This window comes from Copadichromis virginalis, linkage group LG13, assembly GCF_057382275.1.
Source record: "Copadichromis virginalis isolate Kocher_CV1m ecotype Utaka linkage group LG13, C_Virginalis_male_GT1.1, whole genome shotgun sequence".
NCBI classification, from domain to species: domain Eukaryota; kingdom Metazoa; phylum Chordata; class Actinopteri; order Cichliformes; family Cichlidae; genus Copadichromis; species Copadichromis virginalis.
In genome coordinates this window covers 20,113,390-20,130,889 of record NC_140630.1, presented here as the reverse complement: position 1 = coordinate 20,130,889, position 17,500 = coordinate 20,113,390, and the positions used below count along the sequence as shown (strand labels likewise).

Genomic DNA, 17,500 nt, shown 5'->3' with positions numbered 1-17,500 from the left:
TGCATCTTTCTCTCAGAGAAACTGATTTTCCGAAGGCAAATCACTAAATTCAACTATTTTTTAGCATAACTGATCAAAATTTTGATCAAAGTTCAAGGACAGGATTAGTTTCCAACACTGAAGCATCATTTCAGTAGTTTTAACTTGCATGAAGTATGCCTGCACCTCTTCAATGTGGTGACGCAGGGCTGTTTAGTCGTCTTAGGTCTGGCTGACGTATGAGAAGAGAAGGATCCTCTGGGGACCAAAGGTGGAGTGGAGCTCAGGGGTTCTCAGGGATCCTGTGATTGAATGATCCTCCTGCTCAGCTCAAACACCGGCCCTGTGATGGCACTTTAGAACGGTTTAAATCCACACACCAGAAACTGGGAAAGATCCATCAACGGGAACTCCCAGAAGCTTCACAGGAATATGTAAGTAATTCTAATATTCCATACAGTTTTCTTAACTTTTACATTTAATACAATTTAAGGAGGTAGCAGGAAAGTTTTAAAAGCAATAAATGATATCAGGTTGTTGAGCTGAGGACATTTTAATTGGATCAGTTACACATGTTATCTAGTTTTGTAATCATAGTATAGGTAACAATCTAGGTGCTTAAACTGCAAATCATTTGCGTAGGCAAAGCTGTAACTACAGCTCATACTGAAGATAATCTTGCAATAAAACATAGTCAGAAAAATGCTTTCTTATTGGTATTATTATTACTCTTAGTTTCCTTCTATTCTTTTGATATCTTTAACCTTTGTGCATGGGTAGGGAGTACTTTTGGAAGACATCGGAGGGTTTCACAAAGCCTATATTAACATAGTGTGCGACCTGATCTCTTAGAATTATTGGTTTGTTTAATTGCTGTATTACAGGCACTTATAATTCCAGACATCAAAAAACTGAAAATGCCAGCTCAGAAAAATATGCTGGTGTTTGTGGCTCTCTTTTCTCTTTTGCGACTGGCCCAGTGTCAAAAGTTGCCAAGTAAGTTTGCATTTTTTAAATGCGTAACCTCATATTACTGCCTATTTTCGAATGTATAAAAAGAACAATTTTTTATGTATCATAACCAAATGTAGACAGGTGTTGGTTGATTGTGTGGGTGCAGCTCTTGTTATACATGATGCCATCTAAACTCAGATCAGCCCTTTGTGGTAAAAAAAAGTAAACGGCAGTTATAATCCTAAATATCATATTAAGAATTAGTTGTTTTTTTCTTTTTCTTTTTTTCTAAACGGTAGCCCACTACTGTATTCTGACCAGCAGATGTCACTGTTTGTCAGCCCAGTGCCTGGTCCAACAGCTGCTCCATGCCAATATGCACAGTAAAAGGTGTGCAGAGGTCAATCTAGGGTTAAGATTTGCACATTAAACTTTGAACTCCTGCAGCAGAGTTACGCTATCACTAAAAAACAGTTATCGTTGTGTTTTTATTTCTCTTGATAGAAAACAGAGCAGCAAAAAAAAAAAAAAAAAAAAAATGAGAGAAATCAGGAACAAATGTTTTGAGGATTAGATTACTATTTGGAGCCAAAGAGTGTGCAGCCTGAAACATTTTTTTTTTTTTTTACATTTTCTTAGCTATGGTGTCCTGTTCAGTATCCACAGATTAAAGTCACAAACAAGCCAATTCACATAAAAATAACCTGGCAACAGTGTTTTCCAAAAAATCTAAGGCTAATATTTCTTAGCAGGTGTATATTTAGGTCACAGTGTCTGTAATCATAAACATTCCCCAGCTTTAATCTGAACATTTACAGAAAATTCTGCAGCAATGCTGATCTCATTCAGAGTGCAGTACAAAGCATCCAGTGTTTAAAATTTAGTGGTTAAATTCACCCATGAAGGAAAATAAACAGCCTTGTTGTGCTAATGGGTTTAATGGATTACCTCACTGATTAGATGGCATTAATAACAACACTGAGTAATGCATCTATCTAATAAAAGTCGGTGATATCAGCAGTGACGTAAGATTCAGAAATAGTCCAACACCTTTGATGCTCAACCAGTTATAAAGCAAACTAACCTGAGTGTTTGTGCTGCGAGGTTTTGACTTACTGGAGGAGTTTCATGTGCCTGACTCAAGAGGAGTGAGGAGGGTGGACGGCTCTCAACCTGAAGCAGTGGCCTACCGTATCAACCCCTCCATCCATCTACAGAAGTCCATGAGGTACAGATCTGCTAAACCTCACTAGAGCTTAGAAATAATTAAAAACTAGCTTAAGAGCACTCTGAGAACTTCCCCCGAAGGTCTACACTAAAACTTTGATGTTTTATGTTGTTTTATTATAATATGAGGATGTCAGCCTCCTCTTATTGGCTGATGTCTGACCTTTGGCCTATGACCTTGAGGCATTACATGCTGACTTTTAATTATCTTTATTCATATGACTGGAGCAGAACTGCCTGAAATCTTTAGCTTCTATAAGCTGTGAAAACTTGAGAATATAAAGATATAGTTATCCGTGTGCGATTTTGCCAAACCATAAGGCGTCATTGTGAAATCCTAGGGCATCATGCTGACAAAATAAAAAAGTTTGTTGTACAGCTCTCTTCATTCCCTTTCATATAATATATTACTTGATACGGATCTCAAGTGGTGTAACCAAGGTGTGTGTAGGAGTGCACACTGAATATCAGGTGTGGTCACAGGTGCAGCAGAGGACACCTCTGATCACACTGCATCTGGTCAGGAGTGCAAACGGAGCTGAGTCCTTTAATCTTTCAAGACTGGTGTTAAATTTCTCTTTGTTGAACAACTTAACACTGACAACTGTGTTGTGTCTGCAGTATGAACAAACAACTGTGGTGTAGGATTCTGGTACAGGTGTCACTGCAGGTCAAGTTCCCACAGTAGAGCTTTTTCACATCAGAGAATTTAACTTGTCACAGTAGGAAAATCACAGGTGTTAATGATGGCTTCGTTTTGCTCAGAGAGGGAGGTCCTGCCTTTGTGCAAGTTCACCGTTTAAAACATCTGTTTTAAAAGCTTAGCAACATCGATTGACACTTTATTATGTAGAAAATGCATTTTAACATTTTTTTTCCTTTTTAGTTTTGTGCAGACTACAGCTGTAGATTAGCTACCAAGCTAACTTTGGCACTAGTGATATATAAAACTCCACCACCACCATAGTTCAAGTGTCTCAGTTTTTACTTCTTCATATAAAATAAAACTATTAAATTCCCAGAATTTTTTTGCTGATTTTTGAAATAAAGTACCCTCTGTTTAGTCACCCAGCCCTCTAAACCTGATTCTTGTGCCACAGCGACGTGTACCCAGATGGACTTCCCTCCGACTACTCGGTCATTGCAACATTTAGGGCGACCAAAGACACTGCCAAGGAGTCCTGGAACCTGTGGCAGATCAGTGACCCTGAGGGACAAGAGCAGGTTGGCCTTCGGTTCCAGGGTGATACACGTTCCTTAGACTTCTTCTTCACAAGCCCCCATGGGAGCCAGATGCTGAGGACCTTCCATGGTGTGGAGAAGGTCTTTGATGGAGAGTGGCACAAGGTAGGACTGAGTGTGAAGGGCAGCCAGGTGAAACTGCTGATAGACTGTGAAGAGATCAGAGTGGAGTCCATTGATGAGCCAAGGCCAATCATCCACCAAGGATATACCTCCATTGTAAAGCGTGCTGCAGGAGATCGCTCTGTGTCTGTATGTTGACACTTTGCATTTGCAATTATCTTAACTAGTCTTTGTTTTGATTTTTTTTATATAGCTTTATTTTCTCATATTATCTTCCGTTTCTTTCAAGGTGGATTTACAGCAGATGGAAGTGTCATGTGACCCAGAAAAGGCCTATTCAGAAGGTTGCTGTGAGCTCTCGAGCGTGGTGAGTCATCCATCTAACATTACTGCATCTCTGTTTTTAGTGATAGGTGTGGAGTATGTGTGGAGTCACATGGTTACCTATATGTCCATTGCAGTGTGGAGGATATGCAGTGATCGGCCTCACAGGGGGAAGACCCTCTTGCAAATGTATGCATGGGCAGCCTGGCATCCAGGGCGCTCCAGGACCAAAGGTGAATGTCATTCTGCATGCAACTGGCTCAAGTTGACAGACAAGTTGAATCTGTCATGCCATATTTTTTATTCTTCTGCAGGGTCATAGAGGCCTTCCGGGAGAGGATGGAGACCCAGGGAGACCAGGGAACTGGGTAAAAAATATACAATATTCCATGAAAGCGTCAAACCTCACTGGATGAATGCATACTGCAGTATACAATACATCACGTATTCTCAGCATGAGCAGAATCTTCTTCCTCTTGCCGCTCAATAAAGAGTTAAGCTGGCTTGTGGGTGAGGGAGACTGTAAAACTTTCATTCGTGAGACAGCAGCAAAGCTGTGGAAAATGGCAACAGAGGCACAACTGAGAGACGACAGGATGGAAACAGATCTGGAAGCAGAAGCGCTTAGCGATAGTAAACACGGGGGCTCCATTCACAGTTCGAAAACTCATGTTGAAGAATCCTAGATAAACATGAACCAACATGAGCTGTTGTTGTAGCTCTGAAATATGCATTTACATCTTAAAATTTAGGCGCTGTTGTTTTAGAATACAGGATTAAACTCAAACTGGCAAACGATCACAGGATTTGTAATGGTTTTGCTTTCCCATTTGGAAGAAACCGTGCCAAACGTAATGAATCCCACACACAGGAAAACAAGGCAGTTGAGCAATAACCATGCCCTCCAAGTGCTTGGTAATGAGTGGCATTAGACTGCTTAACTCTTGTGTAAAAATTGTCAAATGTATTGTTTCTCTAAAAGGCAAATTCTTTTACAAGAGGAGGACTGATTTGGGAAAAAGAGAAAAGGTGTCAGAAAATTCGAAAGATTAAAGCATTAGGCTAACGGAGCCAGTTATACATGCATCAGTGAATGAATAAATACTCTCACTTTTCTATCCTTCAGAGAGCTGCAGACGTGATTATTTCCACTTTAAATTTATGACTTGTTAATCTCTTTGATGCTTAGCAGTCACTGTTATTGGCACGGATCAGAAAGTCTCTGAACATGTGTTTAAAGAAGGAGCATTTTTTTTATACTTGTGCGTCAGTTTGGCTTTTTAACATGCCCTTTGCTCTCAAAGAAATCTCCCATGCTGCCTGAGTGTCGACTCACATACACTTAGAGCACATTTCCAGAAGTGTACATGCTACATTATTCATGTCCCAAATTGCGGCTGTAGCGCCTCTGGGAATAAACATCTGTCTTGTGTAAGTGGTTAGAGTTTTGATCTCCTGCTGGCTTGTGAAGTACACAACCCCAGCTTGATTATCTCCTTCCCTGCTGGCATCTGACGAGGGCATTTCCTGGCACAGAGGATATGAACTGGCCATCTCAGGTGGTGGGTGGTCCTTTGCTCCTCTCAGCCTCACTGCCTCTGATATGTCATAAAGTTCAAGGTCATGCCTCTCGGCTCACTGTTTAGAGGTTCAACTCCATCCAGCTGAGTCTGCGTAAAGACAGCTTTAAGTGAGATAGACAAATAAACTGTCACGACAAAGGCATCCTGGCCTTGCTTAATGTGTTTGCTGACTTAGTGAAATGCAGCCAATTGGGAAACACTTTTCCTTCTACTACTAAGGAACTCAGCATCTGTGCAAACAACAGTGATCCATGTTATACCAAGCTTTCCTAAATAGTGCTAGTGTATATTTTTCATTGAAGTGACTAATATGAGAGCGCTGACATTTACAGTATTTAAACTTATTTGTATTCTCAGACTAGTTTGACAGTAAGAAAAATAAATGAACTTGTTCCAAATGGTAAGCTTAATACTTGGAAGTTCTAGCCTTGAAAATGTTAGCTTAGCATTAGATGGTCTAGTCTAAGATCAAAAGATTAAAAAAAGAAATCAATCAATGATAAAATAGATACTACACCTATCTATTACACATGAGCACCAAATGACTGATCTTAAAAGAGACTAACCAAGTTTTTCCCACCTCTCCCACCAGGTCAAAGTGGGCTAAACTAAACTCACTCTATTCTGGCTGGGGGCTAATTTTTAGAGCAATAATGTGACATTTTAGGAAATATACTGTCTCATTTTTTTCTTTCTGCTTGGAATTAAATCAAAAGATCAATACCAGATGAATATAGAGACACGGTTAACAACTAGATAGCCAGCTTTTTCTCTAAAACACAAACAAAAAGGCAAAACAAATCTTCCTTTATTTGCCAAGAACATTATTTACTGTGTGCTGCTTTTATGTTTGTCTAAATAATTTGCTGTGACACTGTACAAAGCATTTGTCCCACTCTCTACTGAAAGCTATTTTCACCAGCTGTGCGTCTAAATATCAGCTCTAAAGCTAAGGTATTAACCTTAGCTTTAGAGCTGATATTTAGGCCAATTTGTTGCATAATAATAATAATAATAATAATAATGTTGCATAATGGAAAATAAGCAAAAATAATGCAAAAACAAACAACTGATTATATGGTAGACTTTGCAGTGTTTTTAATCTTATGTTTTAATAATAATAATGGATTGGATTTATATAGCACTTTTCAAGGCACCCAAAGCGCTTTACAATACCACTATTCATTCACTCTCACATTCATACACTGGTGGAGGCAAGCAACAGTTGTAGCCACAGCTGCCCTGGGGCAGACTGACAGAAGCGAGGCTGCCATATCGTGCCATCGGCCTCTCTGGCCAACACCAGTAGGCAAGTAGGGTAAAGTGTCTTGCCCAAGGACACAACGACCAGGCCAGAGAGCCCAGGGATCGAACCGGCGGCCTTCCGGTTACAGATGTGATTCTTAACCCCTTGAGCCACGGTCGCCCGTTATCATTTTGACACAATGATAATGGTTTTGCTACTTTAGCTAATGGTGGGAAAGGGAAGCAAAGAATTGTATTTTTATTTAAAATGTGTTCTGCTGCCCAGTGGCATGGTGGCTAGCACTGTTGCCACACAGCAAGAAGGTCCTGAGTTCCTTTTCTTTCTGTGTGGAGTTTGCATGTTCTCCCCGTATTTGCGTGGGTTCTCTCCCGGCACTCCTGCTTCCTCCCACAGTCCAAAGACATGCAGTTAGTGGGGATAGGTTAACTGGAAACTCTAAATTGCCCATAGGTGTGAATGCGAGTGTGAATAGTTGTCTCCATCTTTGTGTTAGCCCTGTGACAGACAGGTGACCTGTCCAGGAGGTACCCTGCCTCTCACCCTAAGACATTGTGGATTGGCTCTAGTCCCCCCACAACCCTGAAAAGGATAAGCGGAAGTGAATGGATGGATGTTTCTTTCTCTATTCTAGCTCTGTCTTACAGTGGCCAAATGATCATTTTGGCTACTCCATTTAGGGGTTGCCACAGTGGATCATCTGCCTGAATCTCACCCTTTCCCTGACTCATCTGTCACACCAACACTCTGCATGGTCCCCTTCACTACATTCATGATTCTTCTCTGTGGTCGTCTTTTTCTCCTCCTGCCTGGAAGCTCCATCTTCAACATCCTTTGTATAGTATATCCACTCTCCCTCCTCTGCACATATCAAAACCATCTCCGCCTCGGCTCTCTAACTTTGTCTCCAAACTGCTCAATCTGAACTCTCACTCCAAACCATATATGACACCAGCTTGAAGATCTTCCCTTTTTCTGTCTCTCTTGCTGCTGTCCTTCTGCCCCAAATCACCCTGTCACTCATCTCTCTAGCACTTCACCTTTCCTCCTTGTGTTTATTAGGGATGAAAGTCTGAAGTGTAAGAGACTCTTAGTCTGATGTATCCAAAGTTTAACGACAAAAATCTTATTAACTTGTAATCAGTGAGAACAGTCACCGTTAATTAAATTTTACGCTGCTCCCCGGGCCTTTCACCAACAAATAGCTGTTGTGCAAGAAGTCTTGCTTTTGATTAAGTCAAACTTTATTTTGCAGGGCATAAGGGGGAACACAGGAGATTATGGCAACATTGGCGAACCAGGCCCAAAGGTGAGATTTGTCTTTAAACGATCCCATCAGGGCTGCACTTCACTTTGGCTCGTTCTCAAGATTCATTAATGAAGCCTCATGTATGCATGTATGTATCCTCAGGGTGAAGAAGGAATCAAAGGCGAGAAAGGAATGAGAGGACCCTGGGGCCAAGTGGTAATTTATCATTTTCTTTACCTCAGAATTTTACAAATGATGATGAATATTAATGGGATGCTGTGTTAACAGGGAGACAGAGGTCCCAAAGGGCTGAAAGGATTAAAAGGGGCAACGGGCTTTACGGTAATAACCCTTTTGAGTTCTTGCTTTAATTGGCAAGCCACTTAATGAAGTTATAAGTTTGTTGTTGTAGCTATATAACTTTATAGATGACTCAAAGAAATTAATGTTGACATTTGACTGTAATTACAGGGAATTCAAGGACCACCTGGAGACATTGGAGAGACTGGAAAATCGGGAGAAGCTGTAAGTTAACCTTTCAGGCCCAGTGGTAAGTCCTTAAGCAAATCATTATATAATTACTGTATAGCTAACATTTTGACCTCCTTGAAGGGTATTAAAGGCATCAGAGGATATGAAGGGATTCCTGGGTTTCAAGGAGTTAAGGTATTCAAGTTTCCTGACAGTTTACTTAATTTTTCCCTCATATTATATAATCTGAAACTGTTATGTTTTTATTTTTAGGGTGAAAAAGGGGCTTCTGGTGCAATAGGGCGACCTGGGCTTAGAGGAAAGCAGGTGGGTGGTTGTGGGATTCCCTTTTCCATGATCCATAAAAAAACACTCTATAGTCTTTGTGCGCTTCCTTCAAAATCCCCTTATGTGAGCATGAAGGGCGCGTAAATCATTTTTAATGTTGTAAAACACTGGAATAGAGCTATGTTTTTGGCTTATGTGCCGTCTCCATAAACAACATTAGTTCATGTGGCTGGATTTTGGCTGAGATCTGAGGGCCTGAACTATATTAACGTAAGCTGGTGAGTCACTGGAAGAAGGGCTTGAACTGCAGCGATAACCTACATGATACCTACACTGCATGAACTATATGAGGGCACGTCCTATTAATTTACTACTGAAACAAATGTATTGCAGATAAAGCAACATTTTAACTTATGTCACTTTGTATGATGAATTTACAGGGCATTGTGGGAGATCCTGGAGAAAGGGGAACTCCTGGACTGAAGGGGGGACCTGTAAGTCACAGATCAACCGTGGGGATATATTATTTTGCTTGATTAAATTTATAACAACATAATTTTGAATTCTTATGAGTGTTTTTGTCTTGAAATCTAGGGAATTCAAGGACCTGTGGGCAGAGCTGGCACCATAGGACCAAAGGTAATTCACTGCCAACACACTCAGCGCATCACACCCGAGGGCTCACTTGCACTTGCAAAAATAATATGTCTCCTTAGGGCATTATTGGAGATCCGGGCTTACCTGGCAGAGATGGTGATCCAGGAATAGAGGTATTATATTCTTCTTATAATGACATGTTTATGTAGAATTTTGGAAGCAGTGCCCATTTATCATTATACTGTAAATGTCATCTGTTCTCTACAGGCTTATCAAGGACCACAGGGCCTCAGCGGAAAACTTGGACAAAGTGGAGCAAAGGTAACTCACTGATATTGTTAAGTTTTGTAAATAAGTGTAAAATGTAGTTTTTTTGGCAGATTAATATCTGGCCATTTGTTCCTTTTACAGGGGGAGAAAGGCACCCTGGGGCCACCAGGAGAAATAGGTCCCAGAGGGCAAACTGTAAGTCACATTTTCAGGCATTTCATTCACCAAAGACAGCACATAATCCATTTTGTTTGTAAAGTAGTTTGCCATCCTAAAGGGAAATGACAAAGAATAAAGCTGTAGCTTAGGTTGGTTAATAAATGTTATATCCTCTAGGGCCCCAGAGGTTACAAGGGTTCTGCAGGAAAGCCAGGAAGACCTGGATTTATTGGCCCACCTGGACCCACTGTAAGTGCTCCAGATGACTTTTCTTAACTCTTCCAAACACTAGTTCATTTTCTTCGAGCTATTAAACCATGTCATCTTTTTACAGGGACATGTGGGCATGCCTGGAAAACGAGGGCCCAAGGTAATACATCCCTATCCATTACCCATTTGAGAAATAAAATGGGGGCAAAATTACTGTTAATGGTTCAATTATAGTGGCTATTTGGGAATCATTTGCTGGGTCAATGAGCCACATAGAATTTAAGATTTACAGATGGATTCTCTGTCCAAACCAAGACATTTTCCTGGTTTGGAAAGCAACCTTGTATTTAGGTAACAATGGTAGGTCCAATTAGATACTAGACAGCACTTTTTTATAATGTTGTATAAACCATCCCTAATTTCGCTGCCCACTAATGTAACATAAGTTGGTAGAGTTCGAGGAAACAGTTTAATATGTCAAATCAGAGGCTGCTGCTCAGGGCATGTTGGCTCAGTGTATTTTTGTCTCTCCATATGGACAGGAGGTCACTAAAAGTGCTAAACTCCCCCACAGGACCTGCTCTCAGTGTTTACAGTACATCCCACACCAATGAAAAGGGGAGATATTCATGCAGAAACCACTGTTTTACTTCACATGAAGAAGAAAAACAAATAATTTATGTAACAAATAAATCAATAAATGAAAAGTAATTTAAAATAAAGCATGTTCAGAAGTGTTTTCAATTTGCAAACATGACTTTCGCATATGGGTTAGGTCAGCATGGATGGACATATGGTATTAGAATGCATGCAGGAGATATGCTTATTGAAATATTTCATAGCTCTACAACTGGATCATCTCAGCTGTCAGCCCACAGTGGATGTGGGATGAACACTGGCAAAAAATGATAGAGTAGAGTAGCTAACAGTGTTGGACTTTAGTGTATGGGACTAACCTGCTAAAGTATGTGTGGGACTGCTCAGTGTGAATGTGATCAATATAATGAACCAAAATAATTGCAAAAAATCATGAAAATGTTATTTTTCTTTTGCCTTGTACAGGGTGACACGGGAATCCAGGGTATTAAAGGAGTTAAAGGTGTACAGGTACTGCCTTACTTATCTTTTCCCTGTTGCTCAACATATTCATTTTTTCTATCTTAACATCAAATTAATTTTTTTTAAAGGGAGAACAAGGAGTTAAGGGCCCAGCAGGACAGGTGAGATTTCATACATGAGACTGTATGTGTGTTTTTTTCTTAACGATAAATTGGAGCATAATAATTATAACACCGACTAATGATTAAAAGTCTTGGTGTACAACATTCATTTCAAGAACAAACTGATTTAAAGAGTTCAATTGCAGTTACAGGAAAAACGTTTTGCACGCTGTGTAATTACTTGAAGTTCCAGACTCAGTGTCATCTAAGTGAGAGAGAATTACAACATAAGTTTTGCACTTCTTACGAGTTTATGCATCCATATTACCCCTTAGTGTGCTCACTGTGCTGCTGCTTGTTTCTAAGAATTCTGAAATTTTAAAGTGCATTGTCTACAATTGAAAATTAAAGGTTTCTCAGTTTGTTGAGTTCCCATAGTCTAATAAAGGAGATATGGAAATAGCTTTAGTTTGTCACAAAATTGAAGTGAAATTAATTGTATTCATTGAACACAATTCTGAACATGATCTACTAAAGACCAAGTTATGTGTTCAACATAAGTTGCCATAATGATCTAGCCAGGTCAGGTCACCTCTGTGACACTGAAAACTCCCAACTCTAGGCTCGACCTACTTTGCTAAGTCATTAATCTTGCTTTCTAGTACACTTTTCAAGGTGTTCAAGCCAAAGTAAGAAAAAAATGGATAAAACTGAACACTGTTGCTACTTTTCTTAAGCAAAAGTCTTCTCCAATGATCACATCAAGAGCACAACCTGCAAAGAGCTCGGTGGTAACAAAAAAACACTTTAATAAAACTTGCTACAGTGTTTAAATGCCACTTGAGAAGACTTAAAAATAAGAATGATGTTACTGGAATTGCACTTTGCAACACGTCCTCGGTTTACAAATGTCCACGGAGATGTTCCACAACACATCTGAGACTCTGTTCTGCCACAGATGAGACTTAAGTGGAAATAATGGAACTGCTCAGCAACACCCAAACTTCATCCCAACCACAGATGGTGTAGGGAGTATCATGATTTGGAATTGTTTTGCTGCCTTACCTCTGAAAGACGTGCAGCCATTGAGATAAATTGTACAGGTGAATGTGAGGGCAGCATCACATAGGCTTAGGACAATACCCCAAAGCACACGAGTAAGACAGCACAAGAATTATGGAAAAGGGGGAGGGGAAACAAAAAATCCCTTTTCTGATTTTGATTGCTGATCTTGACTCAGTTGAGCTTTGGCTTGACTTGATGAGGTCCGTTCCATCAAGAACAATCCAAGAAATGTTTTGAAAGACTTATTGTAGGAGCAATGGTCCAAATTTCCTCTTTATTGTTGTTCAAGACTCATAAGCAGCTGCAGGAAGTGTCTGCTGAAAGGAGACACTTCCTGGCCAGTAAAGGAGAATGCGCTGAGTGATTACTCAATGCGTTGAATAAAGGCATGAAAAGTACAAATGTTTCTGTGTTATTAGTTTAGATTGCAGCTATAACTGTGATTAGAGCACATTTTAGGAATAATCAATTCAGAATTCCTGGGAATTCCAGAGGGATCACGAACCTTTTTTCCGTCACTATAAGCTGTCATTTGCAATCAACCCAGTTCTCCGATTTAATATATCAGGCTAGTTGTGATTAGTTGAGTCACTGAAGAGAGGAGTTGTGCAGGTGTGGAGTTTCCTAACACTATAATATTTCTGCAGCTACGGCGATTAGAAAATCCGATCGTCACATGATACGAATCCATTAAATAACATTCCAAACATATTTAGAACATCTGTCAATGTGATAAGAACAGAAGCACAAATGCACTAAAATGAATTCTGCACATTTCTCAAAGCTCTCTGCCGGATTTAATTTCTATTTTCAAACGTCCATAAAAATATCATGTTTTTTTAAAAATATATTTATACATTATACTTCCAGGGCAGGTTTTGGGAGGTTGAAAGATTTTACTCTTTAAATGTCTGTTTACACTTTCTTTATTTCCTGTATTCAGTATAACATTTGTCCCTAAACCTATAACCATTCATATCATTCAGATTTTAAGCAGTTAATGCTTTCCATAAAGCTTGCATCCATGCAGAAGTGATTACATGTTGTATCCTGACGTATACGCTTGCTCCATCCTTAATCGTGTCCTGCTGATGTTGTTAACATCCTGTGTAGGTTGGAGACAGGGGTAAGCAGGGTCCTCGGGGAGGACGAGGGAAGCGCGGGCCTGCAGGCCCACCTGGACGTTCAGGTCCTGTCGGAGTCAAGGGTGTTCGAGGTGAACTTGGACCAGATGGTTTTCAGGGGCCGCCGGGTCCCCCAGTAAGTAAAATACAAGCCTCCGGCTTTTTTTTTTTTTTGGCTGATACAAATAACATTTAAATGCTTACAGTATAGAGTAGTACTGTTTGTATTTAGCTCTGTAACTGACATGAAAAGCAGTCTCTACTATAATTGGCACGTCATCGTTCTGTGAAAAATGGCACAGAAAGCGCAGAGTAATCATTTGCTCTAGTAGTTACACTGACTGGCACACACAGTGTTTGGTAACAGCTTTGGTGTCAAGAACACATTTAAACAGTGTCTCATTAGCCTGCAGTTAGTAGTGAGTCACAGCAAGAGTTTTGTTTAGTGTGGCTATAAATCCATAATGAGCCTCGGGAAATATTGTTGGCTTTGTTCGCTGCATTTCCCTCAGAGAGGCAGCCGTTGCTTCAGCGTGCCCCGTCCTGTAATAATCCATTTTACATGTCCCGTGGTTGGAATCCTTCCAGTGATGGATGTGGTAATGATTTCTTACACAGGGTCCGACCCTCCCTGCTCAACACGTGATTGAGGTTTGTAAGAAAGTGGTCCTGGAGCAGATGTCCATGTTTGCCAACTCAGTGAAGAGGACATGTGCTGCTGTCTGTCCTCTGTACGGGGATGTTCCCATGGGTGCCCCTGGTCCCCCTGGACAGAAAGGACCCCCCGGACCACCTGTGAGTTTTACACTTTGGGTGTTCACTGTTCAAGACATATCAGTCTACACTCTAGGAACATTTACTATAAAAAAAAAGAAAAAAAATTTGCACATGTCCTGTGCAGACCTTTAGCTTAAACACACTGTCAGAATCCAAGTACATTCTCCATACATTGTTCATTATTGTCTGCCTGGCTGAGTAAAATGCAAACACATTGCGAAGGTCTGGACTGGACTAAGAGAGCTGAAGTATTTGGCAGAAAAGCTTGGAATGAAAACATTACAATTTTCCATGTCTCCATGAGGACAAATAAGGAGTCACAGACTAGACACTTGGTCTGTTTTGCATGGTTTTTGGAAAGTATCAAGGCTGTCCTTGGATTAGAAAGGCTTTTCCACATTATTTTACAGTGTAGAATCAATTCATGTCCCACAACTCCTAATCACAATAACTCTCTGGCTGATAAATGTTCTTGAAACCATGACTATATAAAAATATTCCTCTATATTAGATTTTGGATGGTAAGCCTGATGTTGTGGCGTTTGGTGCTAAAACAAGTGATGCACCAATAAAATGCAGTGTTTTCCCATCAGAGTATTGAGTTATCAGCCAAATAAATCTTTTCAGACTTTTTGTTCAGAGCTGGTTAGAGGTGAAACAGGACTTAAGTGGTGGCCAGGTTCAAGCTGAAAACACTCAAAAGATTAACAATGTGTTTTCCTGTTGATGATGTTGTCAGGGGGATCCTGGTAATCATGGCACGGAAGGAGAAGTGGGCCCACCGGGATTCTACGGAGAAGCTGGAGAAGCAGGCCGAAAAGGAGAAGCAGGTATGGATAACAAACAAGGGAGACTGTATTTATGAATACAGTCTAATATACATGAAAAAATAATAACTAATCAAGGTTTATTTTAGGTAGAATACGTGCTGGAAAGAAGGCTATGATATCCTATACTTAAACAGACATCATTTTATTTTTTGGCCTCTTACCATCAGGACAAAACCCCCCAGAAATACATCAGTACATTATGAATGGAACGCTTACTCAAAATACATGGTGTCTGACTCTTTTTCAAGTTCTTCAGGGCAGCAAATTGAGCTGCGCTGCATCACAGATTTTGCACTGTCGTAGAATCATGTCCCAAATGGACACTACTGAAAAAGAAATCTCTTGAGTCTTTTAAGCGTTCCACCAGCCCAGCATCTACCTGCACCCTTCAAGGGCTCAGGGTCCAGGTGTGCTCTGTGTGATCATATTTTTGAGCAACATGATGATGTCATAATATCTGATATAGATAATCAACATCAAGTTTTAGCCGTGTGCACAGTTTGGTTGCTCAGCTCCTGGTCATGAACGTGTACATTTTCTTATTTATGGTTTGAGGCCTGAGTGTGATGTCACGGTCATACCCCTGCCAGGCCAATGAAACTGAAGAATATTTATAAGGTGTTTTAAACATTAATTTACCAGTGATCTCAGTAACACGTATGGTGTTTAATCAACATCAACAGCTTGGTCATTAGTAGAGTTCAGAAAGGAACTGAACATGATTTCCTGAAATATAGAGTTTGAGTAGTAAAGTCAGAACTCTGGCAATTACACTCCAGTTAAGCTACATAGCGGCGTCTAGATGCTGATGGTGGCAAAGATGAAACATATGTAGACTTGGATGAGGATCTCTGTCTGGCCAAGATGAGGTGGAGATGGGAAGAATGTCACAGGCTGGGTCTCCGACCCAGCACTCTGAGTTTTCTTTGTATTTTTTGATATGTTATTAGTTTGTGTTATTTCCTATTTGCCTTTAGTTTAGGCAGTTATTGTTCCTGGGTTTTCTATGTTTTGGGGTTTTCTATTTATTTCATCACGTATTAGGTCTGTTAAGTTGTGTTGTCATTTCCTGTTTTATTCTGACAATGTCATGTGTTCTTTGTTCATTGTATTTAGCTTTCTCTCCTGGTCCTGTCATTAGGTTTATGTCTGTCAGCTGTTTTCCCCCATGTGTCACCACTTCCCCTGATCACCTCATGTCTGTATTTAAGCCTTTTGTTTTCTTCATGCCATTGTCAGTTCGTCTGTTTATTCTCACCAGAGTTACAGTCATAGTCATAGTCTTAGCCTGTTTATTTTCCACCTCGGTCATAGTTATAGTTTTTGGTCTTAGTACCTTTAGTGTTTTGTTTCTTAGTGTTTTGCCAGTTCAGTGTTTTGTTTCTTAGTGTTTTGCCTGTTTGCTTTGGTCTCTTGGTTCATTTCCTGCCGTCATCGCAATAAAGGTTCACTTTTCTGTTAATCATTACTATTCCTCGTCATCATCTGCTTTTGGGTCCTGTTTCCGCACACATCGGCGCACCCCGCCGTGACAAAGAAGCTGGGTCACACACAGAAGTGAGGCTAAAAGACAGAGTGACAGAAGAGTACTGAGAATTAAAGGGAAAGAGGCTGATTGGTTCATATGAGGCAGCCAAGAAAATGATAGGACCAGAGTGATGACTACTTAAGTTTGAGAGCATGGCGAAGCGGAAATGATGTAAAGAGTAGTCTAGCAGCCCAAACATATAGATCTTTCTTGAACTCATGCATCTGCGTGTGTGTTTTGATTGCAGGTGACAGAGGAGAGCAAGGTGATAAAGGAGCCAAGGGTTACGGCCTGCCTGGTAATACTGGAGACCCTGGACCAAAGGGTACTTTTAACTTTTTTTTTAACTGAAATTAAGGCATCAACTGATGTCGACATCTTTGCTAAGCATGTTCAGCTTATTCTTAGTTTTAAATTCCAGGGAAAAGGGGCTGGTGTACAGTAACATGAGTACTTCTTGGACAGAATGAAACGATTTTTCTCTGGAAGTACGCTGGTCTTGGAATCTGCACAAGAAGCATTACTCAGCTCACTGAGCAGACTGCACGAACTGAAGACTAAACAATATTTTTGACTCCGTCGCAGGTCAGCGTGGACGTCCTGGCAGAGCCTTCAATGGCCAGCCTGGAAGGCAGGGTCAAAGGGGGCATACGGGCCGGCCTGGGCTCAGGGGCCATCCGGGTCTTAGAGGACCTCCAGGTGTGTGCGTCACCTCTGGGTGTGCTCAGCTGAACTCCACTGGTGGGACACCGCAGCCAGCAGAGCGAAGGTTGAGGAATCAGCCATAGATGAAGAAATATAGATGTTCAATACTGACCTTAAAGGAATAAAACATGCATGATGTTTGTTAGAATCTGATACGATACATTTAAATTTAATGTAAATATGCAAATCAAACGTGAACTGATCGTGTGAGAACAAAAGTGGTGCAAAAAATATATTTGTAAAAAACAAAATTACACATCTTTATAATAAAAATCCATTTTTGGTAAGAGAGCATGTTATTGTGTGTGCAACAACCATGTAATGTTTGATGGTTGCTAATAATTGCTAATTAATTCTTAATCAATTGCTACACTGTGCATGTATTTTTGTAAACTGGCACTGGATGCTAGTGTGACGTTAGTGTGCTGCAC

The 17,500-nt window shown here is 40.4% G+C and overlaps 1 protein-coding gene across 1 annotated transcript; it reads left to right on the top strand.

Annotated features, from left to right (window-relative positions):
- Positions 1–896: 896 nt before the first annotated feature.
- LOC146695618 (uncharacterized) lies at positions 897–17,288 on the top strand. Its single transcript, XM_085476735.1, has 26 exons — positions 897–975; positions 2,038–2,161; positions 3,261–3,654; positions 3,755–3,832; positions 3,927–4,022; positions 4,104–4,157; positions 7,892–7,945; positions 8,048–8,101; positions 8,174–8,227; positions 8,357–8,410; positions 8,498–8,551; positions 8,630–8,683; positions 9,085–9,138; positions 9,239–9,283; positions 9,361–9,414; positions 9,509–9,562; positions 9,653–9,706; positions 9,848–9,919; positions 10,005–10,040; positions 10,943–10,987; positions 11,068–11,100; positions 13,219–13,365; positions 13,848–14,024; positions 14,746–14,836; positions 16,612–16,689; positions 16,950–17,288. Exons 1-26 carry the CDS (start codon positions 897–899, stop codon positions 17,150–17,152), a joined length of 2,292 nt encoding a protein of 763 aa, XP_085332861.1. The 3' UTR covers positions 17,153–17,288.
- The last annotated feature ends 212 nt before the right edge of the window (positions 17,289–17,500 follow it).